The sequence below is a fragment of the Aspergillus vadensis genome (genome assembly GCF_003184925.1).
Source record: "Aspergillus vadensis CBS 113365 unplaced genomic scaffold BO88scaffold_4, whole genome shotgun sequence".
NCBI classification, from domain to species: domain Eukaryota; kingdom Fungi; phylum Ascomycota; class Eurotiomycetes; order Eurotiales; family Aspergillaceae; genus Aspergillus; species Aspergillus vadensis.
This window is the reverse complement of record NW_020292042.1, coordinates 188,476-210,296: the sequence shown is the minus strand read 5'-3', so window position 1 is coordinate 210,296 and position 21,821 is coordinate 188,476. Positions and strand designations below refer to the sequence as shown.

The window sequence follows — 21,821 nt, the reverse complement described above, 5'->3', positions numbered from 1 at the left end:
CTGGTGATGCCTCGGGGCAATGCTACCCCGAGAGGGTCTCCAACCAGCGCCGCCAACAGAAATCACAGGGATGAAGCGATAGTCTTGGTCGGAAAACAATGGACGGGTGAACGGACCCTAAGGGGCGCCACATTTCAGGTCGTTCCCAGGGCAAAGTGTTTCCCCAGACCAGAGAGTTCTTCACAAACGGCAGAATAGATGTGGAGGTCCATTTGCGGGGGTCCGCGTGCCTTTTCTTGGCTCAGGCAATGCCAGCCCGAACGCTCTCTTCGTCTCTTTCATTCCTTCCTATTCTTCTCCTTTGCTTCTGTGTCGCTTTCGCTCGCTTCGCACAATCCTTGAAGCTAGCAGTCAACTCGGTCTAATAGCACCGATTTCCGCCCCTCCTACCAGGATGCTTCGTTGCTGCTGATCGAACTGCTGTGGCTGGAACTGTCTATCTCCCGACAAACCCCGGACTCGCTAAAGTACCATGCCGAACGCTGCTGCAGCTGTCTCTGTTCGACAGACTCCACCACCATCCCGACTTGCTGGCGATCTGGAACGGGATCACAGCGGGGATGAATCTTGGTCCGCTGCCGATAGCGAGAATGATCGTATCGTGCAGAACGGGTCGAGCGTCCCTCGTGCGCTGAAACGCAAACGACCCCTCACAGTGTCGTACGTACCGTCCCATCCTGCGTTGAACCATTGAAAGCACAGATCCCCCTTTATCACAATCCAATCCTTGGAATATATATTCCGAGAGAGCTGTGGCTGGTGCTATTCATCGGACATCTCACTAACCGACCTAAGATGCGAGCTATGTAAGCAAAGGAAAGTCAAGTGCGGTAGGTATGCCCTGCCCATGCGGTGGCTTCCCCTCATCTTTAATCCTTGCTACATATGGGTACAAGCTAACATGCACAGATCGGGCACAGCCTAGCTGTGGGTGGTGCTCTCGCAATGGCCAATTATGCGAATACAAAGAACGGAAAAAGCCCGGACTACGGGCAGGTTATGGAAAGGAGTTGGAACAAAGGCTAGGTGCGTTGCTAGTCTCTGGCAGGTCCATATGAAGTCTTCACTCACTAGGCATGCAGATCGGTTAGAAGAAGTTATTCAGACACAGGCTCGCCTCATTGAGACGCACATCATTCAGGGCCAGCCGACTAGGAGCCATGATATCTCCCACCAAGGACCCTTCTCATACAGTTCTCCATCAGAGACGGCTCAGGGCCCCAGTCCCAATAACGCATTCTATTTCCATGATCCACCATCTATCGTGCCCCAACCTCGTCAGTCTGAACCATCCATCACCAGTCCTTCGGACATATCGGTCAAGAACACCATACAAAATCACCTGGCGAGTGCCATGTCTGCGCCCGTTTCGGTACCACGGTCGACGAATAATGTGTCACAAGCTAACGATTATATGGGAAATGAATCATCGCTAAAGGTTCCGGTCAACCTGTACGCCAACCAGGAACAGTTACTTGCAGATCCAGAGCTCGATCTACCCCCGTACGATCTCCTGTATGCGCTGGTGGACCTCTACTTTGAACATATCAATACCTGGTGTCCCATTCTCCATCGTCGTACAACTCTCGACACATTCTTTGGTCCGTCTCCTCTTGAAGATGCGGACAGAACAGTGCTCTACGCTATAGTTGCAACCACTCTTCGTTTCTCCAGCGACACTCGGCTCAACGAACAAAACCGCAAACGATACCATGACTCCTCCAAACAGAAAGTTCTGCTCTATGGGTTAGAGAACTCATCAGTCAAGGCTCTCCAGGCCTTGGTAATCCTGGCCTTGGATTTGGTGGGGTCCTCCAACGGTCCTCCTGGATGGAAACTGCTCGCACTGATTACACGATCGGTGGTGCAGCTCGGATTGGCCGTGGAAGCTAAATCTTCACTCATTGCTCCCAGTTACCCATCCATCTATACCCTCAGGGCGGTAACACTCCCGGAGCCCGAATCCTGGATCGAAGATGAGAGCAGGCGGAGGCTCTTCTGGATGGTGTATTTTCTGGACCGATATTCTACCATTGCAACCGCCTTTGATTTCGCCCTAGACGATAAGGACATTGACCGGAAACTACCATGTAAAGACGAATACTTTCTCAAGAATCAACCTGTGGAGACAAGATGGTTCCAACGCTCAAGTGATCGTGCTGACTACGTGACTCGTGCCGAAAACGTCGGCAGTTTTGGACTCTATGTCGAAGTATTAGGCATCCTCTCTCGGATCCATGCTTTCTTGAAGCGACCTGTCGATATTGGAGCTTTGTCAGATGTTGAGGAGTGGCAGACCACATACCGCAAATTAGACAGCGAGCTAACGTCCTGGGAATTCGGCCTTCCAGCCGAATATGCCTACGAGAACTCCTCCCGGTTGTTCAATGGATCCAAGTTTACCAAGGGGATCCATTGCGACTGGGTTCAGCTCCATGCCACTTACCAAACGTGAGTTCTTGACACCTCGATTACATGCAGTCGCATCAAGAGCTACTCAATCCTGACATTCACCCATACAGTGCGGTTATCCGGCTCCATTCATCAGCAGCGTACCCCACAACGCGATCACCAATCTTCACCCCCTCATACAGCGCAAGCCAGCGATGCCTGCTTGCAGTGGACAACATCCTCTCCGTGACCCGCTTCGTCGTCGACAATAATATGCTCGACAAAGTAGGCCCCCCATTTGCCTTCACCCTCTGGGTATCCGCCCGGCTCCTCCTCGTCCACGGGTCAACAATAGCCCACACCGTCAGCCCCGACATACTCTTCTTCGTCGACACCCTAGCCCAGATGGGCAAGCACTGGAAAGTAGCAGAGCGATATAGCTCAATCCTGCAGCGCGTCCTCGACGAATACGGCGAATACCAACAATCTGGTGTCTCCGACTCGGAACGAGCCACTCCATCCACCGTAAAGATCCTAGCAGACATGCGCCGCTGCGCATTCGACCTCGACTTCCTCATCTCCCGCCAACCCCGCACCTCTCCAGCCGGCAGCCAACCCTCCGCATCACCAGCGGCTGTCAGAAACCCAGCCCCCAATGAGCTCGAATATCTCGACGTCTTCGGCTTTTTCAACGTCCCTCGTGTTCCCACTGCCCGAGCCACGGATATTCTCAGCTTGGATATCGGCGACCCAGTGAACAACCCCATGTCTGTCAATGGATTGACCGGGACAGGTGGCGGCAGCAGCAACAGTACTACAAATCACGTCGTCGATGGCTCGCATTCTAACGCCAATGAATTCAATATCACAAATTATCTGATCCCCACTCCAGAAAGTGACTGGCTCTTTCGTCCGAGTGGATGAAAATTCATGCAGACCGGTCTCTATGCCTGTCTGTGTCAGTCAAAGGGTTGCTAGTTGATTGATTCCACAAGCCTTGCTGCAGTAAGCGGAGAGTTTTCATGACTCATGTTGGCTAGATCAGCTGCCTCAGCAGCTGGCAATGGCTTTGAGCTGCATTCCGGTACTGTTGCCTAGTCTGAGACTTTTATACCAGATTGGAATTGGTGGGCTTGATGTATAGTATCCAATAACCCCGTGTTAGATTATGTCATTGATAATGAATGATGAGTTTCACGATGTGATGCGATCTTGACAATGAATGCATCACCTGGATGTCTGTAATTTTCATTCTTCGAGTTATTACACACACACTACTTAGGCACTCGAGTGCTCCGAGAACAATTGATAGAACAAACAAAGAACAATTTACAAAACTCCCCGCATCGTTCTGATACCAGTACAAGTGCAGACAAAGAAAAGAAGTGAAGGAAAGGAAAAAGAGACGACAAGGAAATGAAGAAGGAGAGAAGAGATGAGTCTTGAAAGTAGTGTCATGTCCCAGAGACGTAATGTAACCAGAGGAGGCCAGTTTCCAGTAGGCAAGCTCCTGTTCACTAAGTCAAAGATGGTTCCAGCCCAGAAAATTCCAGGATAGCAAGCAATGTGGAGATGAGAAAGGTATGAAGGAGGGAATCCGAGTCGAAGAATCCATGTGATGCGTGCCCAATCGTGGATAGAGCACCAATAGCAGAGAATGTGCATTATTGAAGATGAACGCCACCAATTCTTGTTCTGTTGAATCCGAAAAGGGTTGTAAGAGCAAGATATTTAGCGAGAAAGAAGATGAAGATGGTATTTGAGTCGATCCAAGACACACAAAAACCATATTGAATTGCATAGCTGCCATGATCGTGAAGATAGGACTCCAATAAGTCCGTAGTGACTAATAATCTGTATTTGCCAGTCTGTTCCAGCTTCAACCCTCTGCAGATGGGCTTTGTTCGCAGTACAGAGGGCTGCCATTCTAGTCAAGGTCTCAAGAGGCAAGCCTGGTTAGTCAATCGTGCTATGCTCGAGTTTAAACTAGAGTAACACTTAGGCTCTGCCTGGGTTCGAATCTGAGTCAGAAGGCTCAACCCTAACAAGGATCTCTTCTAGAAATCCCTCTAAGAATGAGGTCACTTGAGCTCCCATTCCCACAGGTGCCTCGTTGTCCCAGCGTTCAAGCTTCGTGAACATGCCGTAGATATCGCCCACCAGATTTTCCATCATTCCATGGACATACTCCTCACGTGTTTGATATTCGCTGATATTGCCGCTAGCATCCCTCGTCGTGTTAGGTGAAATAAGCTCCAGACGCCGCGTCCGGCGACGAATGGCTGCTTTGAGAGCAGGTAGTATCACACTATTTAGAGCTGTGATCTCGTTGGAAGGGGGCATCTGGGCCTGGCTCTGAATCGCCTCCCGCTCCCGTACTCGTTCATCAAGGGCCCCATCGGTTGCGGTATTTAGTTGGAGAGGATCGGGCCTCATGGATGTAGGCCGAGGACCCTGTGGCAACGCTTGCTGCGGCCGTGATGGTTGAGATGGCGGTGACACATGCCTTGGTGCTGGGGGAAGCCGTGCTTGTGGTTGTGCGTATGTTGGACGTTGCGGATATGCTTCCTTGGCAGGTCTAACGTTCTGGTTCACAACATTTGAGGCCGGTGGATCTGGCAGGCGTTGATAGGATGGAACTTCCGGCAGGTGTGACTGCGGGGCCTTTTGGTATCCTTGTAGACCTGGGGGAGCACCCCGGGCTTGCGAGAAGGCTGTCGAAGGGCCTGGAGAGCGATCGAGCTGGAGAAAGCTCAGATCTTCAGCCAGAGCTTGTTGTAGAGCTCTATCGTAGTCACTACCAGGACTCCCCTTGGGTTGACGTGAGACTGGCTGTTGTAGGTGTGAAGGTGTCTGGGGTGTGAAATCTGATGCTTGTTTGATGGGTGAAGGTGGCAAGGGAACCTTGGTGGGCGACAATGGCTTGGGCATAGCACTAGGCATGTTTTTCGTCTGCAGGGGTGTCGAAGGCATATTGCTCTTTGGCCGTAAAATGTCTCGACGGGGCTCGTCTTTCATGTTCCACTCATTGGCTTCATGGCTTCTCGCATTCATGTCCGCCTCTTTCATCGGCTTGAGAGGGGGTGCTCTGCCTGCCGGCCGCACGGTGCCAAAGTCCCACAAATCGTCCTCTTCCTCGGGCGGAGACGTCTTAGGTGGAGGTTCCTGAATGTCTTCATCATCAGCCCCTCTATTGCCGTGAATGGCGTTCCAGCGCTCGTAGCGTTCAATAAGCTCGGTCAGATAGGTTGTCTTCTTTGCCCTCTTGATGAACGGGTGCTCGAGCAGCTCTCTAGCGGACGGCCGTTCCCTGGGATCTCGTCTCAAACAAAGTTCCACAAAGTTTTTGAACGCTTTACTGTAATCGCCTTGCAGAACGGGCGGGGGGTTCTTGGGAATCAAAAATAACACCTTCATAGGATGGATGTCCGAGTAAGGAGGCTCTCCGTTGGCCAATTCAATCGCAGTGATTCCAAGAGACCAGATATCGGCCTTGTAGTCGTATCCAGATTGCTTAATCACCTCCGGGGCCATCCAAAATGGGGTACCCACGAAAGTATTCTTCTTAGTCATTGTGGCTGACAGTTGACTAGAAACTCCGAAGTCAGCCAATTTCACTTGGCCGTTCGAGGTAAGCAGGATGTTTGCAGCTGGCGCAGATGTCAGTCTCCAATATAACGTTGGTGTGGCAAGCGGGATCAGGTGGTACCTTTGACATCCCGGTGCAGTTTCTTGTCACTATGTAGATAGTCCAGCCCTCGGAGTAGCTCTCTTATGATGATCATGATATACTCCTCCGGGATTGTTCCCGGGCGCATAAGATCGGAGCAACTGCCACCGGAACAGAACTCCATGATGATCCATAAACTGGATCCCTTCAAGAAAGAACCATGGTATCGAGTGACATAAGGAGAATTGAGTTCCGACAAGATGGCAATTTCTTGGATAATGTCTTCCACCTCATCTTCGGCATTCTCGACGTCGATGATCTTAATAGCAACAGAGGCACCGGTACGCTTATCAACGCTGCGAGTAATAGCAGTGTAAGCCGCCAAGATCTCAGAATATAGTGCGCAATCAGAGCAAGATAAGAGAGGTGCCTGTACATACCCTTTATAGACTCGTCCGAAGCTCCCGCCGCCTGCAACGGTATGACTGAGTTAGGAAAGGCTGATTGCGCGGCAAGATGAATCACACCATGCCCGAGTACGTACCGATGCAGCTCTGCTTCATGTAGATCGTCTCTGGATCCACTAGGCCTTCCATCTTGGCTGTAATTAACCGCCGGCGGAGTAGAAATCAATTGTCTCGCCCGGTTCTGCAACACTGGCAAATGAAAATCAGCGTCTGCCATAAATGAGAGGAGATGATTGTCTGTGGAATGCGAGCACCACATGCGCGGAAGACCGAGAACATATAAGAGATCAGATGATGGGGAGGTAGCTTCGCGCGGGCGGTTGTGGAGGATCAAGGGCGACATACCTATCGCCTAAGCTAGGCTAGGAGGTGGAGGTAGGGCTTAGATAGGAAACAAGTGAAGAAAGGAGACATTGAATTTCCGAAATAGATAGATTGGTCAATCAATCAATGATTGCGGTTCAAGGAGAGATGCTAAATAGAATTTCGGGCGAATGCATCGGGAGTAGAAGCTGACGCTCAACTATGATGGTTTTGGAGATGACAAGCGACAGATAGCTAGCTGGCTGGAGTGTCTGTGTGTCTCCGAGGGAGGCGGAGGGGGGAAAGAGGAGGAAGAATGGGTACAGCCACCGATCCTTGCGTGATTTGAAAGGGAAAGAAACAGGGCGCAAGGGCTGAAAAACGGGTAGGCGATATAAGCTAGGCAGATGAGAATAGATGGAGGGAATGGGAGGGAGAGAATTAATTCCCTTGCATGTCAACAACAAGAAGCAAAAGCAGAAGAAGAAGCAGAAGCAGAACAACAAGAACAACAACAACAATAACAATGACAATTGGAGACAAGTTGGAACCACGAAACCAGGAACAGGAACCGGCGATTACCAAAAATACCCACCCGAATACCGGCCACTGATTGATTGCTTGATTGGGGAGCAACGCGGGGTTGTTTCTGGCCGGGCGGTGAGTTGGCTTGGTTTCGATAAAAACCCCCACCATCTCTTAACACCTCTTTGAGCAGGCGGTGAAGAGATGAGTTGCCTAGTCTGGTACTGCTTATTGTGGAAGCTGCACAAAGTACGGAACTGCCCTGGTGTAGTAAGGGATATCAAGGGTAATATGTGTGATTGTTCTCTGATTTCTTTCTCATGAAGCCATTAGATCCATCTCCTCTTTATGCAGACTCGCAATTATAGAGGACAATTACTAGTCAAAGCATGACCCGATCTACATAATTGGAAAGAACCACTCAGTAGTCCTGATGTCGGTGCTTGTCTTCCAGAGAGATGCTCATCCGTGTTAAGCAAAGGCATCCATCCCCAGAGCAGCAATTTGGCCCGAAGAGCAACAGGCACCAGTCCTGACAGCTCCTTAGGTCCCCGTCCTGGACCTTCCGAGTCTCTCCTCAAGTGCCATGTCCCACTGCAGTCTATTCCTCGACATACCCTATCATGACTGTACCATTCTTCAGTCCAGCATCGGCGACGGTCTGATCTAGTGAGTCAATCAGATTTCGGCCCATGGCATTCAGCTCAAACTCCACGCCGGCTTTATCCTCCAAGGGCGGATCAGCCTTGAGCCATTCGTAGATCCGCTGGACAGGATCCGTCAAAGCAAAACGCCGAATCACTCGCCCCGATGGGTGTCGGAACTGAATGCGCGTGGTTGTGGCAGGATCGGCGGGGGGCTCTGTGTGGGGTCGATTGTCCGGGATGGACAAGAAGACGCTCTGTTCAGGTTGTTCGGCCTCTTCCATCCCAACGTCTTCAGCCCGTCCCTTGCCCTTCACATCATCAGTGCTGCGTGTGAGATCGTCGGGGTCCTCCACCTTCGGACCCTGCGACGCCTCATCCCCTAGGCTGTTTCTCATTGCCATCTCCATCATCTCTTCTTCAGTCATTGCATCGATACTCTTCTCCTTCTTCTCCGGCTTCCTCTTCGCCACGGGATTTCTCACGTTGTGCTTCAGACTGTATCTGTCGAGGAATTCGTGGACTTGCATCAAAAAGTCCGACGCCTTGATCACGGGTGGCCCCGACCAGACCTTCATCTGTTCTCCAGTCCGGGGGTCGACAATCGCGATATGGGGATAGTTATCTGAGACGTCGCTGGCCTGAAAGTAGTACTGCAGATACGGTCCCGCGCGAGGGTCGTCCTTGGAATATTGCATGAAGATAAAATGCTCCTTAACGGTGTCTCTCACGCCCGCATCCTTCCAGAGGTCTCTGTTCAGGACCTGACAATCAAAGACTGAAGGGTCCTGGATATTGACCATCAACCACTTCTCATTGTCGCGACCTTCCTGACGAGCGACATCCCACGGAAGCCTGGACATGATTTCGAAAGGCGGGCGGTACATCTCAGCTAACATATTAGACTTATTCGAGGCCTCGGAAGCTCCTCCAGTCGCTGCAGCCAACCGTTCACGTTCCGAGGTGTCGTCCTCTCCAGACCATATCGATGTGTCTCGCTGGTTGAAGATGCCCGGCCGGTCTAAGAGAAGAAATGTTAGCCGTGCATTTGAAAGAATAGTGATGGAAGGCAGGGTGAAGTGCTAACTGTTTCGCTGTTGGCGCGCGCGCAGTTGACCCAATATGCTGGCATGCATATCGCCATCGTCAAAGTCCGCTTCAGGCCCCACCAAGGTTTCTGTTGTACGAGCCATCGGCGCACGCACGTTCTCTTCGGCATCTCCTCCGCCGTACATCTCTTCTTGGAGGCGACGGGCCATGGCGGCATCGTCTTCGAACATAGCGCCGTGGTTCCGAGGCGCAGAGCGAGACTCATCTATTGTGACGTCGTCATCGGAGTCGATATTGACCACCCCGGACTCGTTTCCATAGCCGCCAGCATGAGAAGCTTGCTGTGGCGTGGAGGCAGACGGTAAGGGATCATCAGTCAGTGGCGCACCACCATTCTCGAAGAAAAGCTGTACAGCCTGTTCGATGTTGAAATCAGTCAGCTGCAGATATTGGGTAGCCAGCTCTGGCTTTGAGCCGGTGATTTCAGTGAACTGCGCTACCACGTCGCCTTCCATGGCGGGCGCACGGCACTGGTATTAATCTAAGAAAGAGGCGAAGAAGGAAGGATGAAGGGAATCAAAAGATCGCCGTGATGGGAGGAGGGTGTATGCAGCAGGAATCCCAACAGAAAGGTCGAAGGCAGGCAATGTGATGCAAACAGCTGCAAACAGTAATGTCAGTGCTAGGCGGTGATCAACGAAGATGGAGGAATGAAGTTGAAAGAAATTCAAGTTGAAGGCATATAAAGATAAGAATCATAGAGAGGAGATATTTGAGGAGACTCCGCACTAGTGAACCAGGAGATTGTACAAGGGAATGCAGCACAAACAACCAGGATGCGCGGCGTTAATAGTTTAGGTACTATCCGTCAGGTAGAATTGGTGACGCACTTCACAGCATCCGATGAGCAGACGGATAATCACGCGGTCCGACCCTGTGGCTGCCACGCCTGAGAAGTCAGGCAGGACCTGGCAGCTGAGTAGAACCCCGCGGGAAGAAACGTGACTGGTAGCCGAAGCGCGTCAGCCTCGCATCAGATCACGTGATATGTTTAAGCTACGCGTAGTAACACGCGCCACCTTAACTCGACGCGTCTTGTTAATTATGCCTCCTTTGGAAAATCGTGGTGGATAGTAGTACCTCCACTCCAGATCCTACTCTACTACTACTAAAGTATTTTCTCTAACACCCGCTCCTTCCCTTTCATCATCGATCATCTATCTCCTTCGCATCTTATTTATCTCGGTTGCTCTTGCCAATTACCATTGAATCTACCATATCATGGCTGCTTCGGTCCTCGGTAAGCGCCAGCGAGGTGCTATCGAACCGGAAGGTACGACTTCCTCAACTCCTCAACTCCTCAGTTCCTCCGTAATTCCTTCTAGATTAGTTTACTGACGTTCCTTTGTATCAGTACCATCATTACCCGTGCGTCGAGCAAGCAGGCGCCGAACACAACAACCGCGCGTCCGTCAAGAAAGCGAGCCCCCTGCACCTCAACCGCGCCAACTTCGGTCACGGACGAGAAACGGCAATGGCGCGGCTATTCAAGAAGAGCCTCAGGAAGAATCAAAGAATGATTCAGTCGATAGTGGACAGACAAAGCGTACTGTGCAGGTTGGCAAGGCGGCCATATCACCTGTTAAGCGCAGCCATGCTACAGATCCGGTCAATGGTAGGATTTCTCGCTTGCCCTCCCTGTTGGAATAGCACTGATCCATCTAGACGAAAACTCGACACCGGTTGAGTTCAAGACACCTTCGAAGTCCAGATTTCGCGATGCACTCGATTCACCTCCTCCGACAACACCGAAACACCGCGTCCAGATTGGCGGGAAATCGATGACTCCACGCACACCTCGACACATATCGACGCCAACCACCACGCAAACCATATACTCCGAAGCAAGACAGATGTTTGCGCGAGGTGCAACTTCGACTCGGATAGTGGGTCGGGATACCGAACGGGAGAAATTGATCTCGTTTATACAAGATGGTGTTGATTCGCGCAAAGGTGGCTGTCTGTATGTCAGTGGTCCCCCGGGTACTGGGAAGAGTGCTCTGGTCCAGGAAGTGTGCCACGACATGGACTTGAAGTCTCTCAAAATTGCACACCTCAACTGCGCGAGTATGCGGGGTGCTCGTGACGTCTACAGCAGGCTTATCGGCGATCTCTGCAACGACAATGACGTCTTCAAGAAGAGCGAACCAGATCGGCTACGACTGATGTTCACATCCGAAGAGGAAGATGACATGTTCTTGGTCACTCTGGACGAGATCGATCATCTCCTCACCGCGGATTCCGGTATCCTCCAGTCCTTGTTTGAGTGGTCGTTGCAGGAAAAGTCTAGACTCTTGCTCATCGGCATTGCCAATGCGCTAGACTTGACTGATCGATCACTCCCGCAATTGAAGGCCAAGAACTTGAAGCCCCGCTTGCTTCCCTTTTTGCCTTACAATGCTGGCCAGATTGCCAGCGTGATCACCAATCGTCTTCGCTCTTTACTTCCTGAAGGTCAAAATGTGGACCCCAATTTCGTTCCCTTTGTCCAACCAGCAGCTATTCAACTGTGCTCGAAGAAGGTGGCATCGCAGACTGGCGATCTACGGAAGGCATTCGAACTAGTCAAGCGTGCCATCGATCTTATCGAGCAGGAAGCACTCAAAAAGCTCGAGGCACAGAATGCCAACCCCGAGAGTCCTTCCAAAACAATCCTTGTCGAGAACAACAATCTTTCCTCATCTTCAAAGTCATCTTCACCCAAACAGACCCCTACTTTATCTTACACTGCTATCACAGCGCCTCGAGCCAGCATTGCGCATGTTGCGCGTATCACTTCGGCGGCATTCGGACAGGGGACAGTCCAGCGACTACAGGGGCTCAACCTTCAGCAGAAGGCAGCCATCTGTGCTTTGATTGCCCTGGACCGCAAGCGGCGGCAAGGTGAATTCCCGGGCACACCGTCCAAGACCAAGCATTTGCCGCCGACGATCAAGCAAGTGTACGACACATATTGTACCTTGTGTCGGCAAGACAACATCCTACACCCTCTTACATCTACCGAATTCAAGGATGTGCTCAGCAACCTGGAGACGATGGGCCTTGTAGGTGAATACCAGGGCCGTGGTCGAGGTGGTACAGTCGCCGGCGGATCCGATCTCCGACGCAGTCCTTCCAAGCTCCACGGGCCAATGACACCCAGCAAAGCCTTGGATGAGCAAAGCCTGGTTTGTTTCGTCTCTCAGAAAGAGATCGAGACACAACTTACCGGAGCAGGAGAGGGTATCCTCCGGAGACTGCTCACCGGCCAAGGGCTGTAAACACGTTCCTTCTGTTTCCCATTTTTTGTACAAAACCCCAGCGAGCTTGCACTTTTGAATGTCTTCTGCAGGCAGTTGGTCCATTCTCTCGGCGTTGGATAAAGAGATGCATATGCACATATCCACTTAGCGATGATCCCCGCATTGGCATACGGCGTTACATACATACAACTAGTAAATGATAGTGACAGCTTTCAGCAAACAATTGACTACCATTACACATGAAGATAAAATAGAAGCAGTAGATTTCAGAACGTAAACTTCTGCATGATGCTCAGATCAAAACACATTGACTCTGCCTGTGAGGTGACAGATATGATATGATATGATGATGCTATACACTGAACTGGACCTTGAAAATCCACATCAAGTATGAAGTATGAATGATGTCGCTTATAGGGAGCAAAAAAAAACAGACCAATTCAACTTGAATCGATAGAGGTAAGAAGAAAAAGTACAGAATAAACAGCTATGCATACATACATAATGATAACACAAAAGGTAACAGGAGGGACAACAAAGATGTTGGGTATGTGAAGAACATTGAAGGATAGGCATATAGATATGAATCGATAGATAGGTAGGTAGGTAGATGAATAGCTGATGACAAAAGGTGAAACAGTTCGATAGGACCGCCGCTAATGAAAACACAAAGCACACACACTCACACACATACAAGACGCCATTCTCAAGCAATAAGGCCTGCTTTAGGTTGAGATGGCGTTTGTTGTGTTGTGTAGAATGGCTGGTCCAAAGATCAAGGCTCGAATTTTACGGATGCTAGTCGGTACCCTTGGTATTGGTGGGCTCCTTGTCTTGTCTTGTCGTGCATTCCCCGGGAGATTGTGGTAGCAGCGTCATCGTTCGTGTCCTTGAAAGAAAGAGAGGATATGAATAAGGTAACAAACATTCTTTTATGAGCCTGATTTTGTCTTCTCCTGGTTTGGAGGGAGACGGGTAAAAGGCTTCTATAAGTCATAGACACATCTAGTCATCGTCCATTGGCTTGTCTTCCAATGTGACGCCTTTCGGCTCGGTCTCGGCGAGACTGCTGCGCTTGCTGTCTGTGCCCTCTGTGCTTGCGACGGTCGGGAAGCTGGAACGGTTTCCGAGGCCGGGTTTGCGAGTGTAGGAAACGCTAGACCGGGAGATCATTGATGAGCGCTTCTCAGTATCTTGGGTGGGAGTTGTGGTTGGTGTCACAGAAGCGTCCGATTCAGGGGCCGGGGGAGGACTGGCACTACCCGATGAGGGGCTTGCGCTGGCCGCAGCGGAAACAGGAGATTCGCTCAAGGCGCCGTTGGTGACTGGCTCAGGACCGTTGATGTTAACGCTTGTCATCTGTTCCGCAGCGGTGGGAGATTCGCTTTTGATGGGAACATCCAGGCTGCTGCGAGCGACAGTCCGTCTTTCAGTGGGGCTGGTCACGTTGATGGGGAAACGTCTGGTCTCTGAAGCGCCGCTGGAACGGTCACGGCGATGCTTCTGGGGAGGAGCTGGGCTGTTGGCACGGCTGCGGTCGAGAATAGCACGGTTCCGGGCCTCCATTGCGGCCCGACGGTTGCTCTCATCTGTGCTGATGGCACGAGGACGGTTGGTGGATCCACTGATCCCCAGAGCACTTGACTGGCGTTTCAATTCACCAAAGATCGCATCCTTATGAGCGAATAGATCGCGGATGAGACGGTAGCTGTGCCGTTCGTTCATCGTAAGGCTGCTTTCTGTGCGAGGACGGAGAATGCAAGGCGACAGGGCCTGGGCAAGTGAAGAGACATAAGTTTCATCGGCAGATGTAAGATCAATCAAACGCGTGAAATGGGTCATAATGGCGTCAAGCGTAGCAATGTTATTCAGACGGAGTTGTCCGAGAGTGCTTTGAAGGACCTTGATGCGGCCCTCCTCCGTCGTTTCATGGGCAGTAGTTGAATAAATTGTCTTCACAATCTCATAAACCTGGGAGGAAACCAAAGAGTCTACGGTAGCTGTTAGACCTGAACCATAAGTAAAGGTATGAATAAACACGAACCTGGCAGCTCAAGGAGGTACAACTTCAGAACACTCGCGATGATGGGGATTTCATATTTCTCCAGGATCTCGTTATAATCCGCTTTGCTGTTATTCAATGCGCTACGGAGGTGGTGTGTGGCTGCCAAAGGCACATCGTACAGCCAGATCGCACGTCGTGCCTCGTCACCCTCAAGGTCAGGGTAGCCTTTCCAAGTTAGATTCAAAGCGCTCCAAAGGACCGGGTGAAAGACAACTTACGGTTATCCAGGTAGGTCAGCAGAGTGGTGACCACGATGGGAACGCGCTTGCGGTCGGCTCTCGCTCTCGCTTCGAGGTCAACACCAAAATTTTGATCTGGAGAGTTTTAGCAAACACTGAATTTTCATAATGTCCAGTCGGCAGAGCGCATACCTTCCACGGATCCGTAGTAGTTCTCATACGCCTGCACACGAGGTACGAAACCTCCCGTCCGGTAGTTCTCCAGAAGGTAACGGAGATCGCCTAGCGGTTGGATGGTCTCTTGGTAAAGCATCATGTGGTCGACAGTGCTTTGCAGGTTGGGAATGACATTGCTGATGGCGCCCGAGAAATCCAGGATCACGGCCTTGATTGCCTTGAGGCGATCAAGCTCACACTGCTCCATGAAGCGCAAGTTTTCAACGACCTCTTCCTCGAGCTTGCATCTGATCATGTCCAGCTTGCGCACCGCAGCCTTGTACCGTTCATCGGCCTCACGAGCTTCCCTGCGCAACTTTTCCGCTGGTGTCTCGTTGGGGTACGGGTTGTTGAGAGGGTTCCAGCCAGCCAGCATCTCAGAAACAGAAGACAGCGGAGACTCGCTGCCGTCCTCGCTTGTTGCCACAGAGGTTACGCGCATAAGAGGCTTCTTCTTCTCTGGGACACCGGTGATCTGGAACACCTTAGGGCGCCACTGGTAGCGCATCTTGGAGCTGTTTGCGAAGGTGCTGCCCATGTTTCCAACCAGACGGAGAAACCCATTGTCCACAAGATCCTGCCCGATTCTCTCCGAATAGGTGATGCTAGTTCCGTTCAGGTGCTTCTGAGTGTATTCCACAATATCCGCACCGGTCGATGTGTTCTGATATGTGCCGATGATCGGCACCTTGACCTCGCCAATCTTGATGTTTTCCAGCATATGTGTCAGAAGCCTCTTCAAATCCTCCGGAGGGTAGATCCGATCGCCAATCTCCACCGGCTCCTCCTCCTCCTGTTCTTCTGGCAGGACAATCTTGGGGGTGGGCTTAATTTTCGGACTTGTTTCGGGGGCCTGGAAAGCGAGTTTGTTCTCTTCCTCGAGGTCTTCAACCACACGGCACTTGTTGAAATAATGGCTTCGGAGTTTCTTGACCAGCTCCACCTGTTTCGAATGTTCCTTGATGCGAGCCTGGAGATCGTCGTGGGAATTCTGAATTCGAGCCTCGTGCTGATCGCACCAACGCCTGAAGGGGCTAACGACTAGCTCCCGGATGTTCGACGCGATCTTCTGGTGGTTCTTGGATGCCTCGACCATCTCAGTGCGAACTCCCTCGTAAGCCTAGACGAAAAGACCTAATATCAGTATCACCTAGATCAGAACTTTCCGTACGAGTAAAAAGGCACCAACCTTTCTCACGCTTGCCCCGTCATCTTTTCCGAACCCCGTTGGCGTGACCCGATCCACGGTCGGCGCAATATCCCCCAATTTCAGACCGTACTGTTCCTCCGCATCTGCGCGCATAGAAGCAATGGTGATGATCTGCTTGTTCTCGACGGCGCCCTGTTGGAGTTTCCCGTAAAGCACCCCCAGACCGGTGGCGTAGTCGGGGGTCCAGAACGAATCCGCGAAACCAGGCATATTGAAGAAGGAACCAAACAAGCTGACGTCAACGGAAGATTGCTTGGTATTGGCTTGGAGCGATGCGCGACCAAGCTGGGAGCGAGATTGAACCTGAGGAGAAACGGCCGGCGTTCGTCACCGACTCTAGGCGACTAGTGTAAACTTTCCGATGAACCACAGAAAACGCTTGTTCGAAGGTAATTGCCGGTGAAAGTGCCTGGAAGAAACGGAGAGAAACCAGCTCTGTTTGCAAGCGCCGGATATATATCCACCTCTGACGGATGCTATAGTGGCACACAACGGCTGCGAGGAGACATAGGCCCGGTGACGGGTATGCGAGGGCGGCTACAGGAGACCAGTTAGGTGGTGAGGAGGAGAGGAGGGGGGTGAATTGGGTGGAAAGCGTGAAAACAAGGGAGGCAGAAGAGTAAAAAGCAACAATAAAGCTGAAGAGAGAGAGAAGTAGAAGGAGTGTTTTGAAAAAGAAAACGGTGGTCAAATTGCAACGGGGGTGGGAGGTGGAGGAAGAAGTTAGTTTAGTTGCAGTATGAGACACTCAGACGGATGACAACAGGGGAGACTGGATCTTAGGTTCAGGTTGGCCGAGATCTTTTGGAAAGGAAAAGCAAGCAACTTTCCACTTTCTCGCCCGGCTCTTCTTGGGCTTCTCCGTCATGCGTAATTTACGCCTTACCGACCTGAAACTAGACCGTTGGCGCCTCAGCCATCACGTGTGGTTGCCGGGTGGCTATTTTTGGGGGCGCCGTGAAATATTACCGATATTACAGTGATTACAGCACTTGTCTTAGATTGATTTCCCCCAACCACGCCTGATGTTTCCTAGTCTTTAGGGCTGGTGGGAATTTTTAGGAAGACCCATCGCGCAGCACCGGTAGCCCAAAATAATGGGAAGAGGAAAAGAGCCGAACTCTCAGATCATTTCCCAAGAAGGAAGGCTCTGAAGATGATTGCTTCCACTAGACACAAAGAAGGGGAACTGGTGGTCGACAAGCGTTAGTAATCTGGCACATCTTCACCCACTGATCTTCCCCCTGTATGACTGACTACTTACTTAGTATGTACAGACAGCGTACTAGAGACGCTGTCAATACTTCAAGTAAGGTATTAATTACGTGGCTGGAGTTGGTCGCTGCTGACTGGTGGTTGTTGTTCTCCAGATGCAAACACGCCAAGCCCGGAGACTGGCCAGCACCAGATCCAAAACACGGCATTGCCGAACAGCTACTGTCATGTTGCTTTTTTGGCACCACGCAGTTGACATGCTTCTATTCTTAGGGTCTGAATCATTTACATCTAAACACGGAAGTCCATACAGTTGATCTCAATTCGTTCATTGTCAACATACTTTCGTTCAGTTTTGGATTATGACGACAGCCTTCGTCGAGTACATTTTCTCATTTAGTGAAGAACATTCATTCGCCATCCCGATGCATCGGCTCAGCGCTGATCAATATGCTACTTTATGAACATGGACTGAAGAGGGAGGCATGATCATGATAATACATTATTCAAGTGCAAAAGGGGAATTTGATGGAAAAAACCGCAGCCCAAGCATGAAACAAGCCTTAACACCGTTGAAATGTGACCCAACCCAGCTTTAGCAGAAGAATTTCCACACCTTCTTCCACGCTGGCCAGGCCGCCTGTTCTGCTCTTTCTTCTTCGATGAGCGCTTGGATATCGAGATCGCGACGACCAGTGTGGAGATCCATGTCCTTGGCCCGGATGAAGGGGGTCCTGAACCAAATCTTGTAGGGGATGTAGAAGGCCAACACGACGGGCGCAGCAAGGTAGTCGGAGAAGAAGTTGGAAACCAATGCCGAAGCCGACATGTCAGCATATCCGGTGGGTGCAAAGCCAACCCAGAACTGAGCAATCAGAACGAGGCAGTTGAAGATGAGTCCAATCCAGGAACCAATCACACCAGGCTGGGATGTGAAAGCCAGCTCGTCGAGGCTGTGCCCTTGCAATTTCCAGGCGCGACGGAAGCGAATGTGGCACAGGCAGATTGACCCCCAGGTGAAGATGGAGGAGAGACCCGAGATGGCCATCATCCATGTGAAGGCTTCACTCTCCTTATCGGAAGCGGCCAGGAATCCAAGCAAACCGAACGCCGAGGCAACGATGAGAGCCGGAAGAGGACGGCCCTTGCGATCGATGTAGGCAAAAAATCGCGGGGCCTGACCTTGCTCAGCCAGGGCCGCCAGGGTTCTAGAAGAGCCGTAGACAGCTGCATTGCCGACGGAGAGAACAGCAATCATGATGACAACGTTCATCACAGAAGGCAGTCCAGAAATTCCCGCGTTCACAATGGAGATGACGAACGGGGAGGCTTTGGCATCGGCGCTAGACGAGGCATCGAGGAGTCGAGAATCATTGTAGGGGACGAGGAGGCCGACCAAGGTAAGAGACACAATGTAGAAGAGGGTGATACGCCAGAACACCTGCTTGACGGCGGTCGGAAGCGATTTTCTAGGATTAGCGGTCTCTGCGGCGGCAAGGCCAACCAGCTCCGTACCAGCAAACGCAAATGCAGCATTCACAAAAACACTGCAAAGACCCTTGAACCCATTGTGGAAGGCACCTGGATTGTGCCAGTATCTTCCACCAATGTATCCACCATGGGGCCCACCGCCACAAGTCAGGATGATACCGAGAATGCTGTATGAGGTTAGTCAGCCCTCATCGCATACTAATGTTTGAGGGGGCAGATCCAATAGACTCACATGAAGCCAACTACGGCGGTGACCTTGATGATGGAAAACACAAACTCTGCTTCACCATAACCCTTTACACCAAACATGTTGATGCACACAATAACCGTCCAAAAAATAGCGACCCAGGCAGCATTCGAAATGCCCGACTCCCAGTAGCCGACAGTCAACGAGGCGGCGACAATTTCGGTGGGTAGAGTCACGAGCCACTGCAGCAGGTAATTCCAACCCATGGCGAAACCCCAAGCGGGATCGATAAAGCGAGTAGAATAATGCGAAAACGAACCAGCGACAGGGAAGAGAACGGCCATTTCACCCAGCGCGTGCACAGTGCAGTAAAGCATGCAGCCGATCAAAGCATATGCGATCAGGACCGAGGCTGGGCCACCGGCCGCCAGGACACTTCCAGATCCGACAAAGAGACCAGTACCTAAAGCGCAGATGCAGTCAGCAAGGACGAAGTCCGGATGGCGTGAGCGTCGGCATCAAGGGACCATGCATACCAATTGAACCACCAATCGCGATCATCTGAAGGTGGCGACCTTTGAGCTTGCGTGCCAGTGGTGAACTAGCAGTGTTCTGAGCGGCATTCTCGATATCGAAGGTCTTGCCATCGTGACCAGGTTCAGGGTGCGACGAGGCATGAGCATTAGGATCTCTCTTGAAACTGTCGATAAACCGCTGGCCAAAGCTGCCTTTGGTTGCTTCAGATTCGCCGTAGAGAGGAGGAGCATCGCCGAACGAGGGCTCCGACTTGGGTTCAATGAAATCCTTCTCCATGGCTGAAGAGGTGTGATGCAGATTGCGAAGAAATGCAACGATTCACGACGGAATGAAGAAAGAACAAGGTGTTCACCAAAGCCAGTTCAGAAACCTCAGGAAAACTAACGGGCGGGGTGAGGAAAAGGTGAGAGAGTGAGGTAGGGGAGTGAGGTAGGGAAGAGGAGGGGAACTCCAAAGATGGTGAGTGCGTTGTTTGCAGCCCGTGCAAGTGAAGGGTATCTCGCTTCCCAAGATAGTAAAGACAAGGAGGGGAGGGCCTTAAGGGAATACTATGAGCACCTCTTGAGGAAAATGGGCGACAGGAGTTACTTATTTCTTTTCCGTAGAGAAGCGGAACCCGGGAAATGGAAAATTCCCTGAGACATTAATTATTGCTGGTCAGGATGCAGGGGTTTTTTTTATTATTATTTAAATAAGAACCGGACGATATAGGTCACAGCAGTAATCCCCGACAGTTCCAATCCACCCATGGGAGTAATTACGGCCCCGATCCACGAGAGGTGGGAAGAACCACTGAACAAGCTCAGCAGGCTCCAGTTGCGGGCCTGATATCGGCCACCAATCCATGTGGCCGAGCTAAATGGGCAGGAAGGCCGCAGGATAGTGGAGGCAAATGTAGGTCTGCTGCGACTCGAGCTGGGCCCATGAGTAGCCGGATGCGCTCTGGCTAGTTTTGGAGTAGTACTTTACTTTTTACTACTATGGGGAAAAAAGGCTAAACTGGTGGTTGCGCGACAAATAGAGGGGGAACCAATCGGTGAGAGCGTCCAAGTTGACCATGGCCCCGGGGGATCCCTCGAGTACCACCTCGTTAATTGATTAAGAGCAAAATAAGATTCTCACTGGATCTGATTGGTGGTTCTGCAAGGTATTATTAACTGTTACTCTTTGCTTTAGGGATGATTATTACACCCTACACCAACTAAACGCCTCCCAAGATAACTGGTTATCGGGGGATTCACTACTGCCACTGATAAGCACGACCAAGCCACCCTCTGAGTCCTCTCCTCTCCTCCACTCTGCTTTAGGCTCCCGGCACTGCGTCTTACGATGGGCACGTTGTAACCCCTTCTAGATCCACTTAGATTTTATCCATAGAAAATAACTACTGCTATTCTGTCCAAGAGAATTTAATTATTCAGTTGTAAAAGGGAATAAAGTGATGTAAAACGATGAAGCAGTGTTTTCATCATCTACTCCAAGTTGACTGATGGCGCACAATGCAGTCATACAGCAGACACTGACGAGGAAATCCAGCCTGACCCGGGGAAATAATAATGGAATTGAAATCACCTCATCATCAGTGACGGAAGAAGGTAGCATTTTCATGATTTAAGGTTTCCACGCCACTGAGCTCGTTTATTTCCGAACCAATACCACTGTCTACTACCCAGTAGGTTAATCGTGTGATTCCAGAGCGACAAAGCAGGAGATGGGTATTCTTTTCCTGCCATCATGGTTCATGGTTCATGGCTCATAACCATACTAATCCTGTGTATGAGCTGAGTTTCAGGGATGTGGTGATACCCAGTAGGACTGCTATCTGCTATCTATCGGGCTATCTTGGCTTCCTGCGGTCCATGGACCCCAGGGTTCCGTTCTGGGGTGGAGACCCGCCCCAAACAAATCCACCCTTATCTCCGGTGGTCATAGTAGTGTCACTTTGTACCTCACCTTATCTCTGCTTCTTCCCCAGCTAACCGTCTCGCTACCTTACTTATCTTATTATCATGGCACCTCCCTGGTAGTGTCTCGTCGGGGGCCAAAATCACGTACATAATAATAATTCGTAGTCAATCTTTGCTTCTATTCACTTTTCATTTTATCCATAATTGCGCTACTCTGCTCCTAAGTATCAGATTCGTGCTTGGCATCCATGTACACTGCATGGAAGGTAGTAGTCTATCCTCTTAGCATCTCGTATTATCCCACAGTAGGAATCCGTCCGCTGCCGCCTATCATAATCCACGTGTCCCGCCTCTGCCCGAATTGTGACAAGTTAGTCCTTACTAGTACTATCTAAGCTAACGCGTAACCTACAGGGGAAATTATCTACACTACTACTACGAACTCTCCTGCAACATATGCTT

General features: G+C 50.9%; 6 protein-coding genes across 6 annotated transcripts; 2 read left to right on the top strand and 4 right to left on the bottom strand.

The window, feature by feature from the left end:
* Positions 1 to 309: 309 nt before the first annotated feature.
* Positions 310 to 3,578, top strand: BO88DRAFT_432983 (putative C6 transcription factor). Its single transcript, XM_025709392.1, has 5 exons — positions 310 to 660; positions 796 to 830; positions 910 to 1,026; positions 1,083 to 2,451; positions 2,523 to 3,578. Exons 1-5 carry the CDS (start codon positions 473 to 475, stop codon positions 3,313 to 3,315), a joined length of 2,502 nt encoding a protein of 833 aa, XP_025565787.1. The 5' UTR covers positions 310 to 472; the 3' UTR covers positions 3,316 to 3,578.
* A 644-nt stretch (positions 3,579 to 4,222) lies between these two features.
* On the bottom strand, positions 4,223 to 7,030 carry BO88DRAFT_204081 (putative Ste20-like serine/threonine protein kinase). Its single transcript, XM_025701877.1, has 5 exons — positions 6,874 to 7,030; positions 6,606 to 6,717; positions 6,502 to 6,532; positions 6,101 to 6,417; positions 4,223 to 6,041 (listed from the first exon to the last, which is right to left on the bottom strand). The coding sequence occupies exons 2-5, from the start codon at positions 6,655 to 6,657 to the stop codon at positions 4,390 to 4,392; spliced, it is 2,052 nt and encodes a 683-aa protein (XP_025565786.1). The 5' UTR covers positions 6,658 to 6,717; positions 6,874 to 7,030; the 3' UTR covers positions 4,223 to 4,389.
* Positions 7,031 to 7,640: 610 nt separating this feature from the next.
* Positions 7,641 to 9,901, bottom strand: BO88DRAFT_382543 (DNA-protein crosslink repair co-factor UBX5). The gene is made up of 2 exons (XM_025704631.1): positions 9,088 to 9,901; positions 7,641 to 9,021 (listed from the first exon to the last, which is right to left on the bottom strand). Exons 1-2 carry the CDS (start codon positions 9,563 to 9,565, stop codon positions 7,958 to 7,960), a joined length of 1,542 nt encoding a protein of 513 aa, XP_025565785.1. The 5' UTR covers positions 9,566 to 9,901; the 3' UTR covers positions 7,641 to 7,957.
* A 284-nt stretch (positions 9,902 to 10,185) lies between these two features.
* BO88DRAFT_359619 (AAA family ATPase CDC6) lies at positions 10,186 to 12,576 on the top strand. The gene is made up of 3 exons (XM_025703831.1): positions 10,186 to 10,383; positions 10,465 to 10,725; positions 10,776 to 12,576. The coding sequence occupies exons 1-3, from the start codon at positions 10,332 to 10,334 to the stop codon at positions 12,368 to 12,370; spliced, it is 1,908 nt and encodes a 635-aa protein (XP_025565784.1). The 5' UTR covers positions 10,186 to 10,331; the 3' UTR covers positions 12,371 to 12,576.
* A 781-nt stretch (positions 12,577 to 13,357) lies between these two features.
* BO88DRAFT_412119 (GTPase-activating protein RGD2) lies at positions 13,358 to 16,232 on the bottom strand (the record flags this gene model as incomplete). Its single annotated transcript, XM_025708070.1, has 5 exons — positions 13,358 to 14,361; positions 14,397 to 14,582; positions 14,636 to 14,731; positions 14,789 to 15,932; positions 16,002 to 16,232. The coding sequence occupies 5 exons, from the start codon at positions 16,230 to 16,232 to the stop codon at positions 13,358 to 13,360; spliced, it is 2,661 nt and encodes an 886-aa protein (XP_025565783.1).
* Positions 16,233 to 17,360: 1,128 nt separating this feature from the next.
* Positions 17,361 to 19,985, bottom strand: BO88DRAFT_402296 (amino acid permease GAP1). Its single transcript, XM_025706068.1, has 3 exons — positions 19,452 to 19,985; positions 18,961 to 19,378; positions 17,361 to 18,895 (listed from the first exon to the last, which is right to left on the bottom strand). Exons 1-3 carry the CDS (start codon positions 19,726 to 19,728, stop codon positions 17,833 to 17,835), a joined length of 1,758 nt encoding a protein of 585 aa, XP_025565782.1. The 5' UTR covers positions 19,729 to 19,985; the 3' UTR covers positions 17,361 to 17,832.
* Positions 19,986 to 21,821: the final 1,836 nt, after the last annotated feature.

Bases quoted from the DNA above. Each gene is read 5' to 3' on its own strand.
- BO88DRAFT_382543 (XM_025704631.1), bottom strand. From the start codon at position 9,565: ATGGAAGGCGACGTGGTAGCGCAGTTCACTGAAATCACCGGCTCAAAG. The intron at 9,022-9,087 runs GTTAGCACTTCA...TTCTTCTCTTAG, and splicing joins CGCGCGCCAACAGCGAAACA to ACCGGCCGGGCATCTTCAAC.
- BO88DRAFT_359619 (XM_025703831.1), top strand. From the start codon at position 10,332: ATGGCTGCTTCGGTCCTCGGTAAGCGCCAGCGAGGTGCTATCGAACCG. The intron at 10,384-10,464 runs GTACGACTTCCT...CCTTTGTATCAG, and splicing joins AGGTGCTATCGAACCGGAAG to TACCATCATTACCCGTGCGT. The intron at 10,726-10,775 runs GTAGGATTTCTC...TGATCCATCTAG, and splicing joins TGCTACAGATCCGGTCAATG to ACGAAAACTCGACACCGGTT.
- BO88DRAFT_204081 (XM_025701877.1), bottom strand. From the start codon at position 6,657: ATGGAAGGCCTAGTGGATCCAGAGACGATCTACATGAAGCAGAGCTGC. The intron at 6,533-6,605 runs GTACGTACTCGG...ATACCGTTGCAG, and splicing joins CATGAAGCAGAGCTGCATCG to GCGGCGGGAGCTTCGGACGA. The intron at 6,042-6,100 runs GTACCACCTGAT...CATCTGCGCCAG, and splicing joins ACTGCACCGGGATGTCAAAG to CTGCAAACATCCTGCTTACC.
- BO88DRAFT_432983 (XM_025709392.1), top strand. From the start codon at position 473: ATGCCGAACGCTGCTGCAGCTGTCTCTGTTCGACAGACTCCACCACCA. The intron at 661-795 runs GTACGTACCGTC...AACCGACCTAAG, and splicing joins AAACGACCCCTCACAGTGTC to ATGCGAGCTATGTAAGCAAA. The intron at 1,027-1,082 runs GTGCGTTGCTAG...CTAGGCATGCAG, and splicing joins GGAGTTGGAACAAAGGCTAG to ATCGGTTAGAAGAAGTTATT.
- BO88DRAFT_402296 (XM_025706068.1), bottom strand. From the start codon at position 19,728: ATGGAGAAGGATTTCATTGAACCCAAGTCGGAGCCCTCGTTCGGCGAT. The intron at 19,379-19,451 runs GTATGCATGGTC...TCTGCGCTTTAG, and splicing joins CGCGATTGGTGGTTCAATTG to GTACTGGTCTCTTTGTCGGA. The intron at 18,896-18,960 runs GTGAGTCTATTG...AACCTCATACAG, and splicing joins ACCGCCGTAGTTGGCTTCAT to CATTCTCGGTATCATCCTGA.